The following is a 24,136-nucleotide window of genomic DNA, read 5'->3' as shown; positions in this document are numbered from 1 at the left end:
GTAAAAAAAGAACTGAAAAAACAAACACACTGTCGTTATTTTTATTGACGTTAAAAATGTGTATAATAGTGTCGACGTAGAAATTCTAACTGAAACTATGACAAGAAAAATGATATCTCCTGAAGATATTAGATGGATAAAGCATTTCTTGACCAACCGATGGATTGAAATAGCTTCAGAAGGCCAAACAGTAGAAGAGTATACATTATCCCTGTATCCCTATAGTTTATGAGTCCCTTCATCCATGGGGCCCCTAACTAGCGCAGAAGCTCTTGCTGAGACTACTGTACACATTGTTCTATATGCTGGAATTACCATACACGGGGCCCCTTCATTGACGGGGCCCCCCGCGGCCGCTCAGTCCGCGCATCGTTAAAACCGCCACTGACGACAACATAGCAAGACACGAATTCAACCACTCCAAGAATAGTCGCTTCCTCACCAATATCATTACCTCTCTCCCAGTTATAGACGATAGTAAAATCAACTACAACATAAGTGTTTTAAGACAAAAAAGCCTCGAGATCATTAAGTAGCAATCTGGAGTAAAAATATACACAAGAAGCAAGATAGAAGAGAAACGTGGTATTGGAGCTTACATACAAATGGCCAATAGAGAAATTAAATTATCAGCGAGGACTCAACCACCCAGCTTGCAACGACGGAATTGTATGTCATCGATCTTGCATTAGAAACCGCCAGTAAAGAAAATATAAAAAATGCACGTTATATACAGGAAATCGTGCAGCATGCTGCATACTACTTGCAGAATTGTATATCGACGAAATAATCAGTAAAATCTTACACAATTGTGAAAGAACACAATGTCATATACAATGGATCCTGAGCCATGGAGGCATCCCGGGGTGTGAAATAGCTGATACCCTAGCAAGAAATGGTACCACAACACAAACAACAGATAACAAGCTAAGGTTAGCGGATGCCATCACTAACATCACAAATAAAGCCACGACAGAAGCCAACGCTTGGTATTCTCAAATATGCCTCACTAAAGGTTAAAAAAAATGCAAGATATCAGAAATTCATTTCAAACAAGATGCGGCACCATAACACAAGACTCCCCCCAAAAGAAATAAAAACACTCAATAGACTAATCGCTGGTCACGACTATGGGAATCACTGGCCGCAGAAATTGAAGTTAGTCGATAATGGATCATGCAATAAATGCATGCACCGACTCGCTCGTGCAGCTGGTGCACTAGGTCATAGTTGGTGTTAAATACGACCCTTGGGTGCCGTGAGTTCGGGCTCGATCGATTATGATTTCTAGTACCTATCGTTGCACCAACTTACACATATCCGAGCCACTCCGGGTAACTAACGGATGGCTCCGACCCTCCGACTTTTTTCCCTAACTGGCTTAAAATGTTGCATCTTAGGACACGAATGATCCTAGTAGGTTCGATTAACAAAATTCCCATAACTAATGTCCATGTACGTCGAATTGAGTTCGCTACAGATGTTTTTACACTGCAGTATAATAATACGAAATTTTCTGTTTGTACAATTGGTCTGCATGGCAGTTTCGGGCGTGTTATCTGTGTTTTGTTTGTTTGTTTGTTTTTTTTTCGTGTGATATTGAATAATAAAATAGACCCAGCGTGGCAATTGAATTCGATGGCAGTTTGTTACGATTGTGCAATCTGAGTGAATGGAGTGGGTTTGATTGGCGTTGGTAGTATAGGATAACATTTTGATTTAAAAAGTAGCTTAGGCAATAGTGTTAAAAAGTTTGTCATAGATCGGAATGTGACGCGTGATCGTGCGAAAAGTAAGTAGGTGGGCATGTGTCACGATTAAGAAGGGTAATATGCGTTCAATAATGTTCAGTACACCGGAATCATTCGCTTCCACGACACTCGAAAGTGGCACGGCGGAGTTCTATTCAATGTTTGTCTAAGGTAAATTGGGGTATATGTTTGTACGTGTTGGTATCATGTTTGTTCGTTGCGTTTTCACAATCTATACATTAATCTTGTGTTATACATTAACCGCCTAACTGGGTTTGACTGTCTTTCCGTTTGTGCCACGCATGACAATCGATTGTCTAGTGCAGCGGTGGGCAAACTTTACGACCGAAAGAGCCAAATTCTACTAGAGTGTAGAAACTCGTAAAGTTTCACGTGAAGAGCCAAATTGTTTAACCAAAAGCAACAATGTGTGAAAGTGTTATGAATTATATGAACTGTTCAGAGCCACCATCTCGATATCAAAGAGCCGCACTTTGCCGATCGCTGGTTTAGTAGATTTGTAAGTGTTGCACTTGCGGAAGACCGTGTTGTGGTTAGTTGTGTTCTTTTTTTTAGTGTGCCTTTATTTAAGCTACATTTATGTAACTTGTTGGCAACCACCCTGTGCCTGTACCGCTGTACCAAGACAGCTCGCAATGACAGTTGTACTGTGCTTGTAGAGGTGTGTGTGCGGTGCAGGACACGATCGACAGATCGTTCTACGAAGAGAGATCGTTGACCATCCGGACAGAGTAGACCACCTTTTTAACGTGTCATAGTGTTTGTCATAATTTGTATTTTAATGTGTTAATAAATAAGCAATAGTACTAAAGAACACAAAAGTGACGACGAGAACAAAACGATCCCAACGATAACCGGTCATTTCATTCGTCGAAATTCATCGGAAAAAGAGGAGAATGCTGAGCCCCGAAGACCATACGATGGAAGAACGACGTCTCTCGCAAAATGGCGCAAACTTTCCGGCAACTTTTATGCAGCACCCGCCATCGCAGCTAGCGGCTCCAACCCAAGCGGCACCAACCCAAACAGCAACGACAGACACCGTCAATGATTTTAATACCGTTTTGTATTTGTTGCAGCAGCAGATGGAAATGCAGCAGAAACAAATGGAACAACATATGAAATTGATACCAACTACTACAACAACAGCAGCAGCAATCGCATCCTGCAACATTTTCGCAACAGCAGCCAGATCAACAGGTACTCGCCAAACCTACTAATCCTGAGTTGATTTTAGATGCAGTTGCAAGCAATATTAATGAGTTCCAGTACGATGCGGATGCGGGTATTACATTCGAGGCGTGGTACGCTCGTTACGAAGACCTGTTCGAGCATGATGCTTCCCGGTTGGAAGATGCAGCTCGCGTTCGTCTGCTGACCCGTAAGCTTGGCGTTGTTGAGCATAACCGTTTCTGCAACTTTATTTTGCCTCTTGCTCCTCGTGACCTCTCCTTTGCCGATGCTGTGTTGAAGCTAAAGGCATTATTTGGCAAAACGGAATCGATCCTGAGTAAGCGATACAAATGCCTTACCATAACAAAGCAACGCTCGGAGGATTTACTTGCATTCACGTGTCGTGTGAATAGAGCGTGTGTTGATGCTGAATATACTTCGATGACAGAAGATCAGTTTAAGTGCCTTGTTATGGTATGCGGTTTAAAGGATGAGAGTGATCGCGATTTACGTTTGAAGCTTTTATCGCTGATAGAGGAGAAAAGGACATTTTTGGTCTCTGGGATGTGCCATTGTCATCAATCTGCCGGCGCATTGCGAATGCAGTAACGGATGCTGAGAAGCTGAAAGAGGCATATCCTGCGTTGTTTGCTGATGGTCTGGGAAATTGCATGAAGACACAGGTGCAGCTAGTGTTGAAGGAAGGAGCCATTCCGGTTTTTCGCCCAAAAAGGCCAGTGGCGTATTCTATGTTGCAAGCGGTTGATGATGAACTTCAGCGATTGGAAAGAGAAGTTATCGTCACACACGTAGAATATTCCGAATGGGCCGCGCCGATTGTGGTTGTGCGTAAGGCAAATGGAAGTATCCGTATCTGTGGGGATTATTCCACCGGTTTAAATAATGCATTGATGGCTCACCAATACCCATTGCCTCTTCCTGAGGATATTTTTGCTAGCCTGCAAAGTTGTTGCGTATTTAGTCAGAACGACTTGTCCGATGCTTTCCTCCAAGTTGAGGTTGATGAGAAGTGTCGTGAATTGCTGACGGTGAACACGCATCGAGGCCTATATAGGTATAACAGGCTACCGCCGGGTATCAAAGCTGCACCAGGAGCATTCCACCAGTTGATGGATACCATGTTGGCTGGACTTGAAGGAGTTGCTGCGTATTTAGACGACATTGTGGTTGGAGGCAAAGACAACGCAGACCATTCAAAGAACCTTCAAGCTGTCCTGGTTAGACTTCAGGAGTATGGTTTTACCATTCGGGCTAAGAAATGTAGTTTCCATAAGTCCCAAATAAAATATTTAGGTCATTTGCTTGATGGAACAGGGTTGCGACCAGACCCAGATAAAATCTTGGCCATCACAAAACTTCAACCTCCAACTGACGTCTCAGGAGTGAGATCTTTCCTGGGAGCGATCAATTATTATGGCAAGTTTGTGCGGAACATGCGAATGTTAAGGCAGCCCCTAGATGATTTGCTTAAAGAGGGGAATGTTTTTCGCTGGACCCAGAAGTGTCAGCATGCCTTTCTACAATTTAAAAAGATATTGTCGTCTGATCTTCTACTTATGCATTATGATCCGCGATTGGAAATAATTGTTTCAGCAGATGCATCGTCCATCGGAATTGGCGCTACAATATCCCATAGGTTGCCAGATGGGAGTGTTAAGGTAGTACAACATACATCGCGTGCTCTGACAGCAACTGAACAGAGGTACAGCCAACCAGATCGCGAAGGTTTAGCCGTCGTGTATGCTGTTACTAAATTCCATCGCATGCTTTTTGGTAGACATTTCCGCTTGCAAACTGATCACCAACCACTTCTACGGATTTTCGGATCGAAAAAAGGAATTCCCATTTACACGGCCAATAGATTGCAAAGATTTGCACTAACACTGCTCTTGTATGACTTTGATATAGAGTATGTGGAAACAGATAAATTCGGGAATGCCGATGTTTTGTCGCGTTTGATCAACAAGCATGAAAAACCAGAGGAAGATTATGTTATTGCAAGCATTGAGCTAGAAAATGATACAGCAGCTATTTTGCAGAGTGCTACAAATGCTTTACCTCTGGCTTTTTGCGACATAATGAGAGAAACTCAGAAAGATCCGGTGCTTCGATCGTTATTAACCTTCATTCAGAATGGTTGGCCAAAAAAGGAAGTGAAAAGTCCTGAGATGAAATGTTTTTTCGCAAGGCGTGAGGGCCTTTTAACGATCGACAACTGTATAGTTTTTGGCGAACGCGTAATTATTCCTGCATGTCTACGTAGTCGGGTGTTGAAACTGATGCATAATGGGCACCCCGGAATCGAAAGAATGAAGGCAATAGCTAGGAGTTATGTTTATTGGCCCCTGATTGATTCAGATATAGCTGAAATGGTCAAATCTTGCAAAGCGTGTGCTTTTGCCGCGAAAACTCAGCCTCATAACGCTCCAATACCCTGGCCTAAGTGCAGCGCTCCATGGCAAAGAGTCCACATGGACTTCGCTGGACCAATAGATGGCTTGTATTTTCTACTAGTGATGGATGCTTATTCCAAATGGCCTGAGTTAATTTCAACGACAAGAATTAGTGCAAAGGCCACAGTAGAAATGCTTCGTGGACTTTGCTCTCGTTTTGGTATGCCGAACACTATCGTTAGTGATAACGGGCGACAGTTCACGAGCTGGGAATTTGAAGATTTCTGTAATAGTAATGGCATAGAGCACATCAGAAGTCCACCGTACCATCCGCAGTCTAATGGCCAGGCTGAACGTTTTGTGGACACATTCAAACGAGCATTCAGCAAAATCAGGAAGGGGAAGGTCCCGTTGCAAGAAGCGTTAGATGTATTTTTGCTGACTTACAGGAGTACACCTAATAAGCTGTTAGAAAACCAGGAAACTCCAGCGGATGTTATGTTCATCAGAAGGATACGCACAACCTTAGAGCTGCTACGACCACCACTGCGACCTTCGCCAAGCACGTATACCTCTGAGCATAAACCCAAAAAGTTCAACGCTGGTGATCCTGTATATGCGAAGCTTTATGAAGCCAACAAATGGAGATGGGTTCCTGGTGTGATTGATGAGCAGATCGGAAGTGTGATATTTAAGGTTTTAACCACATCTGGCAGAACGCTCCGTTCACACATAAATCAGCTGCGTCATCGGTACAACACAAATAATCAACAAGATGAAATGGAGTCTACAATATTCTTCAATGGATTGTTAGATGCTTGGGGTATTAGTCAATGTTGTTCCTCATCACCAGTACCTGATACCTGTTCCAACCCTAAGCCGTCCTTGTATACGTCTATGTCATCAGATGCACCATCCTTGAGTGTACCGTCATCATCGTCATCAGCTGCAGCATCGCAGTCATCATCATCATCAACAACATCAACACAGCCATCGTCATCGTCATCAATGTTATCGTATTCAGTTTTACCGTCTTTTGTGAATGTTTGTCCGGAGCCAATTGAATCATCTGAGGTTGCGACGAATGACGTAATATCATCTCTACCCGTGCAGCCTCCACGTCGCTCTTCGCGTGTCAGAAGTTCGCCACCGTGGATGGAAGCGTACCGGCAGTATTAAGAAGGGGGGATGTTGGCAACCACCCTGTGCCTGTACCGCTGTACCAAGACAGCTCGCAATGACAGTTGTACTGTCCTTGTAGAGGTCTTCAAGCGCCGCGTCATATGAATTCGCATGGCGGCTTTCGGCCAGAGCATGGACTCCGTTCGCCGCGACACCCAATCTGCACTCATTTGCACTCATGAAAGAGTGACGTCACTCACTTTTCACTGAGAAATCCGTTCGATCTCGATTGTATGTGATGAAATCCGTGAGGTTTTGTGTCACGCATTCTTGTATTGTACGCTCATTTTGAAGTGAGCGCGGAACGAATTTCGGCGAACGGAGTTCATGATCTGGCCGTTTGCTTACCGTTCAGCTTTGTATCTGACGCTCAGTGATTCTCTTGAGATAGAAAAAGTTAGGGAAGAGAGAACGAGAACAACATGTGCTACGCCAGTTATCGCAATGAAACAATAGAGTGATAACAGTTGCACCAAAAATTGTCGCTCTCATCGCTCTCTTGCCATGCACTGTGATTTCAGGCCGGCGCTCAAAGTATTAAAACGTCGCTTTCGGTCTAAGCATCATTTTTCGATCGAAAAAAATCGATGGTTCCACTCATTTCGCCTCTAAGGTGTTACTGGTGTACTGGTGTTTTAAAGACTGGTATACCATGACCAGTGCTGCAAAATGTCACTATCAATGTCATAAAAAAAATCTGACTAAAACTGACTGAATTCATATCAGCGTCACGTACTCAATTGTGATAATCAGAGGTGATATTTAGAACGATTGGTGTGACTAATACATGCTCATGACATGTTTGCGACCATCGCTTGGTCAGTCACTATATCATGACTTTTTTTGCTGTGATAAATTTTGCAAAATGTCACTGACATAGTCATGACAAATTCTGGCTGAAACAAAATCATCTGAGCGCCACGAGCTCTACTGCAAAGATCAGAGGCGAGCCTCAAACAGTTGGAGCGACCATCACATGCTTGGTGACATTGTGTACGATCAACTCTTGTTCAGTCACTTGGTCGCGACATTTTCAGTCGGTGATCATCGCGATGGTCACGGGAGATATGCATTGCATGCGAGTGGTTCCAATAAACAAAATGAGCATGATTTCTCGCTCTGTCTGACCCGACAGATAATCAAAACCGGGTAAGCTTTAACCGCCGACAGCGAGATTCAAATTCAAATTTAAATGATTTTCTTTGACGAGCAATTCTCGGAATCCACGCAACTGACATTTTCTACTTATTATGAACATTACATTTTAACGGATAAAAATAAAAAGTGCCAGACAAACAAACGTGCATCAGCACGATAAGTAACAAATGAGGTTAGCAATCTTTGAAACAGCATCGCCACAGATTAAGCTTAAACGACTGAAAAATCAAATATCGGTGATTTTCGGTAGGATAAAAGGAAAATCGGTAGTTTTAGGGCGGTCATCTGTGAATCGGTAGCCATATAAAAAATCGGTAGGAATACAGTCTGTTCCCGAGTTACGCGGTTCTCGACTTACGCGGAGATACGCGGTTTTTGAAATTTGACAGATTAAATGTCAAATCAGTACAATTTGGTTCAAGTTCGGTAGAAATTGCCTTTTGGCTAACAAATTGAAACCGCTTAAAAGCCTGAAATATTAGAATTTTCTGCACGAATGATATCATATAAATGATAAAGTGTATAAAAGTACTAAATTAAATAAAAAACTCCGAGTAATCAATAGTATTTTAGTAAAAAAAAAACCTGAAACTCGACTTACGCGGATATTCGAGTTACGCGGATTCCTCGGGAACGCAGAAACCGCGTAAGGCCCGTGTCTGTGCTCCATCGCATGCGATTTTATCGCACGTGCTGTCAAACGCTTTTTCGTATAATATTGCGATTATTTGAATGATTTTAATAATATAACGATTATGAAAAATTAAGTTGAGATTGTTCCTACAAAACACCACACATTTAGTTTGACAGATAAAATCGGATGCGGCGTCCGACGAAATCAAAATTTTTTGATTCCGTCGTACGACGAAATCGCACGTCCGACGTTATCTGTCAAATCGCATATACAATTTTGACAGGCCTTCCGATAAAATCGCATCCGATGGAGCACAGACACGGGCCTAACTCGGGAAAAGACTGTACAGATAAATCGGTATTTCTGGTCACTCTGGCTCCGACAGCTGACGGCAAAGTGACAGATGGCGAGAAAAAAAATAGCAAAACAAAATAGCAACCGAAAAAAAACATATGTACACACATACACTTACTCGAAAGTACACCCAAAACCCAACCCAAAAGTGCATTTTCCTGGTTTCGGGCGTGAAAAGTGAAAGATAAACATGAATCTCATACGCATCCCGGTGGTATTAGTTTAGTTGAAAACTTAAGGAACCTAAATGCTATATTCGTGTTAGCAATGGATACGCCATCCATGCAATGAAACGACGTGAATCCTTCTCCGTACCATTAGTAATAGAAAACATCGGATAAGTTGCCTGAATGGTGGTGAGTTACGTTAATCCAGCGTCGCAACCGAAATCCGCCCCCCCCCCCCCTGCGACCTTATAAAGTTTGGCGTTAAGGGATGTAGAAGAAAGTTAATGGGCGTTTTCCCTACTCCTACTCTGCGTGTGATATGTAAGCACGCAGTATCGGATTGTTAAAAGGGAGGAGATGGTGGTTGATGGCGTCAATGCAGCTGCAGCGAATGCGGTGGTGGGGTGTATGTTAAAATTATAACCACAGCTGTTGTTGCGCAAATGGTAGCTCGAAACTCGCCCCAATATTTCCTCCCCTTGAGCGCGCCCATAGCGCGATGTAATGTGAAACATTTCGCATGGCAGTGTGGTTCACGTGTTTTTTACGTCGTTGTTGTTGTTGTGTGAGAAGCTTGGCATGATTGTTGCGACACCGGTTCAGTGCGACTCGGACAGCTTTCCGATAACCTAGGACAACTTCCACGGGACGCCTGGATTGTGTTGTTGACAACCTTGGCTTCCAGTGTCACTGTTCTAGGGGAGAATGATGGTTTTTGTTTGTACTTGTTCCGAGGTAATAATTGAATTGGTAAATGTCTTGGCGTTGGAATATGATTTATGATTGGAAAATGACTCTCGTGTTGTGTGTGTTTTGCGTACTTCTCTACCAACAACCACCGTACAGTGTCGTCGTGCTGCGATATAAACACGAATGATGCAATATTATTCAATTGAATCACTACAATCTTCCATTTGCAGATAACATTACCTTGCCGGACACCATGAATATGGGAATAAGCACTTCCTCCATGCGCCGGCGTGGCTGCCTCTACGGCATAGTGCTCGTGCTGATACCGTGCACGGTGCTGATCGTGGTGATCGGTACCGACTACACAACCGAACAGTCGATGTCGCAGCGCATGGCCGAGTTTCAAATGCGCATGCAGTATCTGGAGTCGATGTATCGCACCAAGCAGGAGGATGTGGCCATCCTGTCCCAGTATCTGCGGCTAGCTGCACTGAACGGGGCCAACGGGGTTACCGGCGCTACTAGCTCGACCGATGGTGCGAACGTGTCGCTCGCCAACCTGGATCTGCTCGACGGCCTGAGCCCGGACTCGCGTTCTCTCATACGGAACGTGACGTCGACGACCCGGCTGGCGGAATCGTTGAAGCTTCCGACCGCTTTCCACTTCCTGCCGCACCTGCTGGACGATTCTACCTCACTGCAGCCGAGCTACATCGAGAGCAAGAAACGGCAGGGCGTCTCAATCGTGATCGGAATTCCGACCGTCAAGCGCGACAAGCAATCGTACCTCGTCGAAACGATCGACAATCTCATCTCGAACATGGACGAGGAGGAACAGAACGACACGATGATCGTACTGTTCGTAGGCGAAACGGACCTGGACTACGTGCGGACGGTAGCGCAGGAGATACGGACGCGCTTTGCTAGCTACATCGATAGCGGCTTCATCGAGATTATTGCGCCGGCCGCGTCCTACTACCCGAACATGAACAATCTGCGGCAAACGTTGAACGACTCACAGGATCGAGTGCGGTGGCGCTCAAAACAGAATCTCGACTTTGCGTTCCTGATGGCGTACGCGCAACCGAAGGGTGCCTTCTATCTCCAGCTCGAGGACGATATACTCACGAAGAAGGGCTTTGTGACGATAATGAAAAACTTTGCGCTGGAGAAAACGGCCAAAAAAGAGCACAGCGAATGGTTCGTGCTTGACTTTTGCCAGCTAGGTTTCATAGGTAAAAAGGGGAAAAGGAGGGGTACCAAATTTGGGCAGTGTGCATGCGGTGGATTCGGTACGTTTGAAACGTTTTCTTTGTTTATTTCAGGAAAATTGTTCAAATCTGCCGATCTGCCTTGGTTAATAACATTCTTCCAGATGTTTTTCAACGATAAACCCGTCGACTGGCTGCTGTCCCATCTAATATACGTGAAGGTGTGCAGTGTGGATAAAGATGGCGTAAGTATCCACTATACTATGGCCGCATGGCACACACTGACCATATCGTTCTTGTTGATTTACAGAAAAGCTGCAAGCAGGAAATGTCTAAACTGTGGATCCACTACAAACCCTCGCTGTTTCAGCACATCGGAACGCAATCGTCGCTCAGGGGCAAGGTGCAAAAGCTGAAAGACAAACAGTTCGGCAAGATACCGAACTTCCATCCGCATCGCAATCCACCGGCGGTCGTGCGGACCGGGATACAGCCGTACAAATCATACACGCTGCAGAAAGCGTACCTGGGCGAAAGTTTCTTCTGGGGACTAATGCCCCAACCAGGCGATCTGATCGAGTTCAAATTCAAGCAGCCAACTACTGTGCGAAGGTCAGTGAAGGATTTCAGAATTAGGGAATAATTTTATGCCCATTGAATTGTTCTGCATACTCCACTAAGTTATCTTTGATTCTCTTTTAATATTACTTATGGTAAAATTTGACAAATTTCGCTTTGGGTCAACTATTTAAATGTTTTACAAGCGAGAGTAATCGTAAATCGAGCAGCCCTGTGTGTCGAAATTCTTTCGACGTTAGAACCATAACAAATATGAAGTGAACGTAAACAATGTTTTCTTCTGTTTCTACATTTTCAGATTTCTCTTTCGAAGTGGTAACTTTGAGCAGCCTTCCGATCGGTTCTACAACACTACCGTAGAAGTGCTTCCTGCTAGCGGCAACACGTCGCTCATCAGTGCTGCATTGCCATTCAACGTGACGAAGGACGGATTTCTTGTGGTTGGTAGTTTCAATAATATCGGCATAGCGGATGGTGTGATCGATTCCAAAATAGGTAAACTCAAAGAGCTACGGTTGCATGTGAACAGCGACAGCCAGAATTGGGTTATACTGAGAGAGGTAAGTGGGGAGAAAGCAACGTGTTGAACTCCAATAACGTACATGTGTCCTATTCTTTTGCAGATCTACCTGCAGAGTAACGGTGTTCGGTGACAGAAACACTACCGAATGTTGGATCCGTTCGGGGCGAGCGATATCAAACGGCGAGGCGCAAGAGCGCTGGTCGCTTCGGGCAAACAGCAGCAGCAGCAGCAGCAGCAGCAACATATGGTTAAACAAAATAGTAGCACAATGCTACGACAGACACGCCGCCGCATGTTGCCATCGGTTAAACTTTCCAAACGAAACGATCGATGGGTGGAACATGCATCCCCTGCAAAAGCAATTGGCGCTAGGATAGCGATCCACACTGCGAATGCTAAGGCAATAGCATGAGAATTAATGGTTAAGCGCCTAAAGTACACGCCGCCCGGGTACATCTGATGCAGCTAACTATGGCTTTGACCGTGCACCAGAAAGGCACTTTAGTTTCATGTACGGCGTTATGTTCCCCGGGCAATAGGTAAGCATGTACAGTGTTATATAGTTGGAAGGACGGTACGCAGCGTTAGAACGTCTAAAAAATGTGATCATCGAATATTGTGGTGTACTCAATGGAATCGCACAGCAAGATATGATATTGTGTAGTATTAGCTATTATGTCGTGTTATGTAGGAACATAATTGAACCGCAAAATCAATCCACACCCTCCCCCTTTCCCGCGCATTCAAATGTGGGGCTTAAGTTAGGCACGTTGTTTTGTATTGCTGTTGGTGTAAGCGCCGGGTATATGTGGTTGAAGAAAATGTGTCTGTCTGTATGTTTGTGTGTATATGTACGTGTAACCAGTTTAGGGGGCAGTATCGGTGTATGTGGTAAAACTAAAACGCATTAGGTGTGTGTGTGTGTGTGTGTGTTTCAGTAACGGAATGATGATTGTTATGTATTATAAATATGTACAACAGTAACCCACATTTAGCTGCCAAACCGTTATCACTATGTTAAAGAATATTTGTAACATAATTACTTGAAAGGTCCTCAGCTACATTTTTACAAACACACAGACAATTTTTACGTTGAATCTCTTAAGAAGAATCTTATTATTATTATTTTTTAATAATTAAATACGTGTACTCTTTTTGGCGTTATCTCTAAATAGTTCCATTCTTGATGCTTCGTTACACATAATGACATTCTAGCTCTGTTTTAGTTATAATATTTTGTGACATCACGTTTTAAAAAATTAGAGTACGGGTGCCACCGCCTTGCAATGAAGTCTCCGAAAAAAAACTCCTGAAGATTTTACTCATTTTTAAGAGACGTGATTTTCCTCAAAAGCACGTATTACCAACAATGTTATATTAATTATTTTAGAGAGCGCAGTTGTTTTAGTAGATTTGTATGTGTTTTTTAATTGTTTTCTATGATCATGTGTTACACAATACATAATTCCTTTCACGAAACAAGAACCTGTGAGGAGGAAGTTGTGCATTTTGTTTTCTCCTCTTGCATTACTTAATAACTATTTCTCCCCAGTAATTAATTTGTGTGTTTTAAAATTGAAATTCAGCATTAATGTCCCAATAGGAATGTTGTGAGCACGCCATAACGGGTCTAGTAAATTGCGCAAATTAGTAGCTTTACTGTTTGTTTTTAGCATTGTTCATAACACAAAAAACGTACGTGCGAAGAGACGCGAGGGAGAGAGAACGAGAGACAAACGAGTGTTTTGTATCAATTGTATGTGTGCGTATGCGTGTGTATGAGTGTGTTAGTGTATAGGGCGAAGAAAGATAATTTGTCTCATTCGATACGCATTAATCGTTTTGCTGCAATATCGATTGCCAATCATAGTTTCTTACTTACCATTCGTACCACGTTCAAGCATGCACAAATGTAAACCGATACGTTCTAAACGATAAGTCAAATGCCTTTATAAAAGAAACTTTGTAAAAAAAAACAACAACAAACCGCAACGACTTACGAGAAAATTGACTAAAAAAAAAACAAACACACGTTTAATTAAGACTTAACGGAAACCCCAAAACAGGTGTTAAGCCTTTTACTCCGTGGGTGTTAGGGCGGAGGGATTGCAGAGGCAAGTTAGCTTTCTGTCTTCTCTGCTCCACCGACGGGGATTAGTATGGCTTTTGTAATATTTTGTGCTGTGGTGTTGTAAAGTGCAAACATTGGTGTCCTTTATTCTTGATTTAGATTATTGGTAAATACTCGTCTAAAGGCTAAAGGTGAACCTAAAACGTGACAGCACGTGTGAAGCAATAGTGCGTTGTGCTGGGGGGAGGAGAAGGTGATACGCGAAGGGGTCGTGATTTAATCTGCACGTGCACTGCGTTCGTTCCTATTAATTCGTATTCGAGCATAGCGAAATCAATAAAAAGTATAATCAAAATAATGCTCCCATTGTTACCATCGATAGCGTGTGCCGTTAATGTGGACTGTAATCGTATGCACGTTTTCTTGTCGCGGTTTATGCAAAATGCCAAGGACATTGCGCTAACTCGATCGTGTTGTTCAACGCTGGTTGTGGTGAATGTGGTCGTATGCGTGTTACTCCGTCGATTCGTTTGAGAGACATTGCGATACATAGTATCATATAGCTACCATACACAACGCTGAGACCAAGAGGAGGAGCATTAACATTTGCGTAATATAACAGTTCATCTGTGAAACAAATCATTCTGTTGTTTCTGATTTTCATTGAATCGCTCGTTTTGCTAAAAAAAAGCTCACCATCGGCACAAATAACATGATGCTTTTGCCAATTTAGTAAAAGTAAAATAAAAAAACCACAGATAAACAAAATGAAACACTACCTTGTATTTGTCATCACTACAGCAGAGGCGGAAAAGTTGATCAATAATCGTGCGGAAGCGTGCCAGATGCAGATTTTAGGATAAATCATTCCACGAATTAAAACAAAACCCAAGCTAAACATAGACATCAAACAAACCAGCGTTAGAAATCAAAAGAAAACAAATAATAATGACGGAACCGTGTTAGCTAACCATGTTGAAAAGCCTATACATACATATTAAAGAGCAAACAATCCAGTAATGAGAAACTAAATTTATGACGGTAAACTTTAAAAACCAATGGTGCATGGTGTCAAATAAAAGAGCTTCGTTTGAATATACAATTTACGTGTTTGTGTTTGTCAATTTAGCTTTTATCCTTGCAGGTTGATTTTTTTACTATTACTGTTTAATTATAGAACTGTTAGCATGTGATGAAACAAATGGAAAAGAACATGAATAGAGTGGAGCCGGTACCTTTTATTCGGCTGTCCGTTTAACCGTGCTGTTGGGGAATGACCGTTCAATACAAAGGTGACATTGCGTGCTGAGGAGGATATTTGAAAAAAAAGGTTATCAGAGCACAGTGGCCTAACAAAAAACGCTATGATTCATGGCAAATTTCAAGTATTCTTATTGGAAAAAACATGAAATTAATAAAAACTGGCTAATTTTTATTAAATCATAAGATGAATTTAAAAAAAAGTTAAGGAATTTGTGATTAAATATACACTTCGAATCATTATACGTGTTATTCGAGTATCCGGTCGAGGTCGAGCCCCGATTAGCCCCGATAAACGGCGCTCCACTGTATATATATATATATTTTTTCTAATCAGTTTTGATGCAATCACACACACACATGTTCTTGATAACTTGTCCATTTTTTATTCCCTTCCTTATTTAGTAGATTTTTTGTCATATCGATTTTGGCTCCAGTCAAGGTACGAATATCATTAAATAACACAGTGTTAGGTTTCCTTTTCCCGTTTGGGACATTTCACCCAGGTTTGCCGGATATTGTGGTATGTTGTCGGAAAAACCACATTTTCCAGGAAATATATTCAATTTCTCTTTCCGGAGAAGTTTAGGTCAATTTAACCAATGGTTCGGCGCCCAATTCGGCGCTAAACTTCAATTAACAGTTTGTGGTTGTATTTATTGCTGCACTGTCTTGTCAAGATGTTAGTAACAATGTTTACCTGGTATATAGGGTCCGCCTGATAACACTGTCTTTAAAAAAAAACACGTGTAAAATGAATGCTACAAGACATTTTGTAAAACTTTTTCTTTATTTGAAAGATCAATACTTCCGGTCAGCTATGGAATGTGATTTCATCAATGTGGTTGCTGCGGCTAGCCATGCAGTGCCCAAAACGGTTGGTTTAATTTTAGAAAACATTTTGGACTATGTGTAGCCCCTTCTCGGCTTTGGAATCGCGAAAGTGGATTTTAAATGCTTCGATTGTCTCTGGTTTGTTAGTGTAACACTTATGATAGACGACTCCGGCGCAAATAATAGTCCAACAGCGTCAAATTGCAGCTCTTTGGTGGCCAAAACCATCAGAATTTCTACTAATAATTCGAACCTAAAAAACTGTGCGCAAAAGATCGATTGCAACATGGGCTGTGTGGCACTCATCTTCAATTGTGGTGAACAAAATATCACATGACATGGTTCTATCTCACTCACAATTGAACGTAACCGTATTAGTGTCTTCATCTTCATAGATAAATGGCCCACTGATGTTGTTCGACCAAATTCCACATCAAAGAGACACTTGTAATGGATGAAATGACCATGCTTAATTTAAGTATGGGTTGTCAATGCTCTAAATACGACAATTTTGCTTGCTGATATTGCTACAGCACCTATCACAACTATTTGGACAGTCGTTTATTGCGATTTGCGGACAATCCGTAAGAGATAGAAAAAAACAGTGAATGTGTGAGTTGTGCAGAATACTATTTCACCTCTTCGTATATTTTTTTCAAATTTTTTAAAACGTTTTTACACGACTTATTACGAAACAAAAAATTATGGTCGTATCATAACTATAAAGACACTTCGAAAAACAGGTTTTTTGTGCTAACTAACGCATTAAAAATCATTTAAAATATAAATAACATATTATAGAAAGTTTTTAAATAAATTAATTTTTGAACGATTTTTAAAAAGTGTTTTTATAACTTATTTTATGGTTTTATAAGTTTTATAAGAGTAATTATCAAAATATATAATTATGTTTACGATAGCCCGGAGTAAGTTTAAAAAAAACATTACTGGGGATCTTTATTTGCGAACTGCTAAACTAAGACTAAAGCTAACTTCTGGATTCGGTGGTATTTAGCTAGGCTGGTGTTTTCGGTGCTGCCAGGTTTGCCGGTCACGTTGTCGTCCACGTTTATGATGATCATGTTGCCTCGGTCCGTCTGAGCATACGACACCACACCTGGTCGTGGGAACCTGCTTCCAGTGGAGTTCCCGTTGGAACTTGACTCCGCGCGTGGAGTAACATCGATGGCTCGCTTGCGACCGTTTTCTTACTCAGCACCTGTATCATAGCGCGTAGCGCATGTGTACATAACTCCTCCCTCCTTAAACGTCGAGCGTCCTCGATCGACTTACCGACGTTTGCAGTGGGATGATGTTGTGAATAGCTTCGGTAGACATTTTCTTCTCTGCATGTTTGGTTTTGTGTTTGTAGATGCAAAATGCAGTTATAAGAAAGCCTGTTAGAACAACAATTAATATCCCTCCTGCAATTGTATGCGTGCGTAAGCGGAGTGTTATTGTATGGAGTTGATGTATGTTACTAATATGCATTGTGTGCAGATCTTGTATACTTGGCTTGTTAAGAGTTATTTCTGTTTTGCTGCCAGTTAAGGGTAGGAAGTAGTCTTCTTGGTCTAACACATCAATATGCGCAGTAAATGTGCTATTTTAGATTTTTACGGTGCAATTGCCGGTTTCAATTAGTGTGGGTACTGCTATTATTTGGCTGTTTGAACATGAATCAATGACTGGCACTCCAAGGGTGGTATCGATTAGAATGACTCCTGGTTTCATTTCTCGTATTATCGTATGCTCGGAGCTCGTGGTGGTAGTACATTTAGATGGATGATTTCTGATGATATTTGAGATACACTTGTCGTTTAGCGGTTGTGGGTTGTTGCAAATCGTGCACTCCTCGTTAACATTGAAAATGGTGTTTTTATGCTTGGTTACAAATTTTACATCCGTCTATTCTTCTATGTCTTCTACAGTTGTACAATGTTATCAATGTTCAGGATAAGATTTACTTGTTCTATTTCAGTTTTTACGATTATTCATTTGATCTGATCTTTTATCTGATTATTCATTTGATTTTCGATTTTTTTTTTAGAGTTTGTGTAATTTTGTTCACTGATTTTTCTATTTCGGAATTAATTCTAACTTGAGCGTTAATGTTGGATATGGTTTTGTTTTCTGAATGTTCTAAGTGTTTTCTGATCTGCGATTTCCTGCATTTATTATGCCTCTCTTTTGTTTTCTAGGTCTTATCTTTCCTCATTTTTTATAAACTGATAGGATTTTATAGTCTAAGGTGTCCTTAAGATGGTTGGTTAGGCTAATATTATTGGCTAAATTCTGAATATAGTTAAGGTTAGTCTCTATAAATTGTTGCTGTTATAAGTTTTGAATTTGTTAAAACTATTATGAGGGAATGAATCATTCCAAATTTCATTTTTAGTTTTTTATAGTATTCAGCTGTGATTTCCGTAAGGATGAGAAAGAACTTAAATGGTTTGTTAGGTTTTTCGTTTCCTTTTCAATTTTGATTTATGAATTTTTCTTCCATTTCGGTCTAAAATATTTGTAACTAGGTTATCGAAAACTTTCGTTTCACGATACCTTTCTTCGTGTTTTAAATTATTTCTTTTCCTTTCGAAGATCGTGTCATTGTCTTTGAATAGTTCTGGTTCTTCTCGTGTTTTGTTTAATTTTTCTATGTATTTAGATTTTTTTTCTTTTTGTTTTGTGGCATACACTCTATAAAGTTCCTCTTTTTGTTTAATTCTTTCTTGAAGGTCCTCAGGGATAGGATCTTCGTTTTTGAAGCCGAAAAATAGTTCTTTGGGGGATATGTTTGTTTGAGAGTGTATAGAATCATTGTAAATTGAGACTGCCAAATTAATTTTTGAAGTAGTTGATAAATTTTTTGTAGAATCTCGTAGTGAGATTATGTTGTGCAATTCTCTTATTGTTCTATGGACAATTTCAATTGTTCCATTTGAAGAGGATTGACCAACACTTGTATAATGAGATTCTATATTATTTTCTTCAAGAAATTGTTTGATTGTGGTGGATTTAAACGAACATTCTTGGTCCATCACAAGCAAACAAGGTCTTCCAACGTTAGCGAAGAATTGAGTTAGTGCTTTTAGTATATGTATAGCGTTTCGTGATTGTAAAGGAATCGCCATGGTTAGTCTTGAGAACTTATCGCAAAGGGTTAGAAAATGTTTATCACTAATTATAAAGATGTCCATATGAACGATTTCCAAAGGTTTTTTAGGAGTGGCAGTAATTTGATATTTTTGTTTATATGGGCGTCTTTCATATTTAGCTTTTTGACATATTTTGCAAATGTTAATAAATTTAGTAATTTTAGTTTTCATGTTTGGAAAATAATATTTTCTAGCAATATGTAGTTTGGTCTCAATAATTCCTCTATGGTTTGCATTATGTTGTCGTTCAATAATCAAATCTTGGTCAATTTCATCAGTTACATCTTCTAAAATTGTTTTTGTCCAAAATAGTTTGATCGATTTTGCGCGAGAGAAATAGTTTTTGTAGATAATTTGTAAGTTTTGTAAGATTTTTTCGCTGCAACAAATGCCAGTAACACATTTGGGAGATGCATATTCTTTGATTATGTTGATCAACATAGCTGGTCCAAAAAGGGGTGTTTTTATTGTTATTCTATGATAATTTCCGAAAAGTGTAATTGCTTCTCGAGAATCATTATTATTTTCTTCTAGTATTATTTGATTTCTAAATTCATTTAGTGGTTTTTCAGTTGCTGGGATGAATTCGTCATCATTAGTATCTGCTGAGTGTTGCGTCATAGTGTCAGTATTGTTAGAGGCAGTATTTGCATTTAATTCGGATGTTAAAGCAGGGTTTTCTGTTATGCGGGATAGTGCATCTGCATTTCCATTAAGAGTACCTTTTTTATACTTTCAAATTCGAATTCTTATTTCAAATTCGAATTCTTCCAAGGCAAGTTTCCAATGAAGAAGTCTTCTATTTAAATCATTTTTCTGTCTTAGCCAAACAAGGGGTTTGTGGTCAGTTCTTATTTCAAAAACTGTTCCGAAAATGTACGGTCGGAAATGCTTGGTTGCCCAAACAATGGCGAGTAGCTCTTTTTCGGTAGCTGAATAGTTGCACTCTGTTTCGTTAAGCGTTCTAGAAGCGTAAGCGATTGGGTGTTCCTTACCATCTTCGAATTTTTGTGAAAGTACAGCGCCAAGGGCGAAGTCACTTGCGTCTGTTTCTAAAATGAATTTTCTGCTAAAATCAGGATATTTTAAAATTGGATCAGTAGTGAGCATTTGTTTACAATCGTTGAAACAATTTATAAATTCGTCATTATGTGTTATTTTAGAACCTTTCTTAAGACATTTTGTGAGGGGTTTGGTCAGTTTTGAAAAATCTTTTATGAATTTTCTGTAATAACCAAGGATTCCTAAGAAGCCTTTAATGTGGGTTGTTGTTTTTGGTATGGGCCAATGCAATATTTTTTCTATTTTGTTTGGATTGGTTTTGATGCCATCTTGAGTTACGATGTGTCCTAAGAATTCACACTCTTTTCTTAAAAATTCACATTTGTCTAATTGAACCTTTAAATTTGATTCAATTAATTTTTTCAACAATTTATTCAAATTGTCCAAATGTTGTTGGAGTGATTTACCAAAAATAATAATATCATCTAGATATACGAGACAGTTTCTTCCTACAACGTCACCTAAAATATTATTCATGGCCCGTTGAAAAGTAGCAGGTGCGTTTTTCAAGCCAAAGGGCATTCGTATAAACTCGAAGTGTTCTTTTTCTGTGCTAAAAGCTGTTTTTGGTCTATCCTTTTTATCAACTTCAATTTGATGAAAGCCGGATTTTAAATCAAGTGTAGTGAAGTACATGCTTCTACCTAACTTGTCCAAAATTTCTTCTATATTGGGAATAGGGTATCGATCATCGATCGTTTTTTCATTCAATTTTCTATAGTCAACCACGATGCGCCATTTCTCCTTTCCACTTGCATCTGATTTTTTAGGGACTATCCAGATTGGGGATGTCCATGGGGATATAGAATGTTGGATAATACCGTCAGCAATCATTTCTTCGATTTGCCTATTCACTTCTGCTTTATGAATATTGGGGTATCTATAAGTTTTTGTGTGAATGGGTATATCGTCTTTAGTTTTTATTCGATGTCTAATAGCGGTGGTGCATGAAAGTTTTTCTTTTTCTTGATGGATGATGCCTAGATTTTGTTTAAGAATTTCGAAAAGTTTATGTTTTTCTTCTTTGTTTAAATGATCGGTGCGAATTAAATTTTCGAGATTTGCTATGTAATTTTGCGGATGATCATTATATGGGTGTGTGCTCATGTGATTTATTTCGATCATTTTGTCCAATTCATATGTTTTTGCTGGTTTAGTCCAATGAAATGTTAATGTGTCGCCGTAATTCCTGGCAAGAACTTTAGCATATCCTTGTTTTGCTTTATAAACGCCTGAAGGAATTATTGCATCTTTTATTTGAATGTCTTTTGGAAGAAACATGTTTCCTTTTGTTTGAGAAACAGGAAGCTTTATAATTTGAGAATTATTAGCATTTAATGTAATTGAAGGGGGTTCTAATGTTCTTATTTCTAAGTCGATTGTCCGATCGGGTAGAATAAGTTTATGATTTTTTGTATCAATTAGTGTTTCCATATCGGAGAGTGATTCATATCCGAGTATTCCGTCAAAATAATTGTGACATTTGAAAAGGTAAAATTTTAATTTTTTATCTAGAATAGTTATGAATGTGCATTCTTGTGATTTGAACTTACCATTTTTATTTTTTATGGTGATTGTTTCGCATTTTACTCTTTGAGTTAGTGGAACTAATTCTGGATTTAAAAAGTTTTTGTTCGCTCCGCTGTCTACTAAAAGTTTGATGTTTGAGCCATTTAATTTTGTTGTGTAAAAGGGTAGTCCGTTAATTGCGTTTAACTCGGTGGGTTTAAGTTTGCAGTAATTTGAAAATTTACATCTTCTTCATTATCGGTTTCTTCGTCTGAATCGGATTCTTCTGATATTGTTTTTCCGTCATCTTCTTCGGCTGTATGCGAGAAAATTTTGTTTCTCATATTGGACCGTAAGGATTGATCGACGTCCATGGGAACAATTTTTGTACGATCTGAAGATGGTTTCATGTTATTGAATGGTCTATTTTCAAGGTGTTTAGGTTGTGAAAATTTATTATCCCTTTTTACATTTTTATCGACATTAGGATGTTTTTCGAACCCATTATTGGTGTTTGATTTAGTTCTTTCGGCATTTTGGAATCTGCATAGAAAGGCATAAGCTGATTCCAAGTCTTCTGGTTGTGCGGTTTGAGCATATCCAAAATATGTTTTGCTCAGACCATTTATGAACGCAGCGAGGCATTCTTGTTCTAAAAACAGGTTAATTGCCTCCCAATGTGAAGCGTATACCGTGTTCTGTCTTGCTACTGATTTCATATTGATCAAAATTTCTTTTGTTTTTCTATAGTGAAGGCTCAAAGATTCGTTTTGTTTTAGGTTCCACAATTGTGTTTGATACGTTGCGATATTGTTTCGATCGCCATAAACGTTCTGCAAAATATCTGCGACTTCATCAAAAGTAGTAGGGTTTCCGTTCACACAAATAGTATCACGTGCTTTGCCCTCTATCTTATTAATTACGGTCTGTTCGTAGACACTGAATATTTCTGGTGCCACATTGTTTTTGAAGAGGTCTAGTGTTTTTTTAACTGTTGTTAACCAACCGATTAACTGTTTTTTGTTTCCGTCGAATCCGGGAATGACCCTAATTGGATCCGGGATACGAAAATAGTCAGCACTGCGACTCGAGGTCGTTGGCTGTTGTTGTTGTTGGAAGCGTTGTAAACTATCATTTTCCGCTTGGAGTGTGTTAACGCGTTCCTCTAACGAGCGCATAGATTCAATCAATGCGTGTATATTTTGTTCCATTTTCACTGGAATTTTCTTGTCCCTAGTGAATTTCAAAGAACGAACTTTTGGGAAAGGGGTATATTTTGGCATTCAATGATAAAAATTGTTTGTTGCCTACCGCCTTTTTATTATAAGAGTGGGGGAACTTATGCTTTAGGATGTAACTCACCTTTTTTATCCACGTGTCGGGAAATTAGAGTTTTCCGTTACCTGTCCTTTGCTTTGTCCTTCCTCTTTTTCTTCGGTCGCTCGTTGTCCACGGATTGGGTCAGCGATTGTCCTTCCTTTTCTTCTTTGGTCACTCGTTGTCCACGGGTTGGGTCAGCGATTGTCCTGCGTTGATTAGTTTACCCAGTAACGCTGGCTGGGGAGTCTTGCCGCTAGCTTTTGTTGGAATGTTCTCTTCCAATTCTAAATAGTTGAAACCAACCGTTCGTGCACTTGTTCTTACACTTTATGAAATAATGAAATTCACGCGATCGTCACGAGTCAACCACGGATCGGGCGATGGAGCAAAGTCCGGGCGATACACAGATTTATTTCCGTTATTTCACTGCACTGTACTTGAACACTTGTCACTGAACGTGAATTGGGCCTAGCCGACTGCGCCAATTATGTTTACGATAGCCCGGAGTAAGTTTAAAAAAAACATTACTGGGGATCTTTATTTGCGAACTGCTAAACTAAGACTAAAGCTAACTTCTGGATTCGGTGGTATTTAGCTAGGCTGGTGTTTTCGGTGCTGCCAGGTTTGCCGGTCACGTTGTCGTCCACGTTTATGATGATCATGTTGCCTCGGTCCGTCTGAGCATACGACACCACACCTGGTCGTGGGAACCTGCTTCCAGTGGAGTTCCCGTTGGAACTTGACTCCGCGCGTGGAGTAACATCGATGGCTCGCTTGCGACCGTTTTCTTACTCAGCACCTGTATCATAGCGCGTAGCGCATGTGTACATAACTATATATATATTTTAAATATCAAAAACATTTAAAACATTTTTTTTCACCTGTAATGATTGTTTTGAAAATGTAAACCAAAATATATAAAAAGATTTTCAAAAAAAATTTAAATTTCCATGAGAACCTTATCAATTTTGTGAACAACGGTTCAATCGGATAAGGTTCCGATCAAACAAAAGCGACACAAAACCAACAACAACGATTTTTTAGCAGAATCTAAATATTTGCTGCTGT

At 40.2% G+C, this 24,136-nt stretch overlaps 1 protein-coding gene across 2 annotated transcripts; it reads left to right on the top strand.

The window, feature by feature from the left end:
- Nucleotides 1-8,759: 8,759 nt before the first annotated feature.
- On the top strand, nt 8,760-15,030 carry LOC1274144 (alpha-1,3-mannosyl-glycoprotein 4-beta-N-acetylglucosaminyltransferase A). 2 transcript variants are annotated; one of them, XM_061644622.1, is made up of 6 exons: nt 8,760-9,043; nt 9,775-10,779; nt 10,870-11,000; nt 11,066-11,367; nt 11,633-11,894; nt 11,958-15,030. In XM_061644622.1, exons 2-6 carry the CDS (start codon nt 9,798-9,800, stop codon nt 11,985-11,987), a joined length of 1,707 nt encoding a protein of 568 aa, XP_061500606.1. In that variant the 5' UTR covers nt 8,760-9,043; nt 9,775-9,797; the 3' UTR covers nt 11,988-15,030. The 2 variants fall into 2 exon arrangements, with proteins under 2 accessions (XP_061500606.1, XP_061500607.1); XM_061644623.1 differs by lacking the exon at nt 8,760-9,043 and adding an exon at nt 9,096-9,589.
- The last annotated feature ends 9,106 nt before the right edge of the window (nt 15,031-24,136 follow it).

This window comes from Anopheles gambiae, chromosome 2 (genome assembly GCF_943734735.2).
Source record: "Anopheles gambiae chromosome 2, idAnoGambNW_F1_1, whole genome shotgun sequence".
Taxonomy (NCBI): Eukaryota; Metazoa; Arthropoda; class Insecta; order Diptera; family Culicidae; genus Anopheles; species Anopheles gambiae.
The sequence above is the reverse complement of the archived record's forward strand: the minus strand, read 5'-3'. Positions and strand labels throughout refer to the sequence as shown.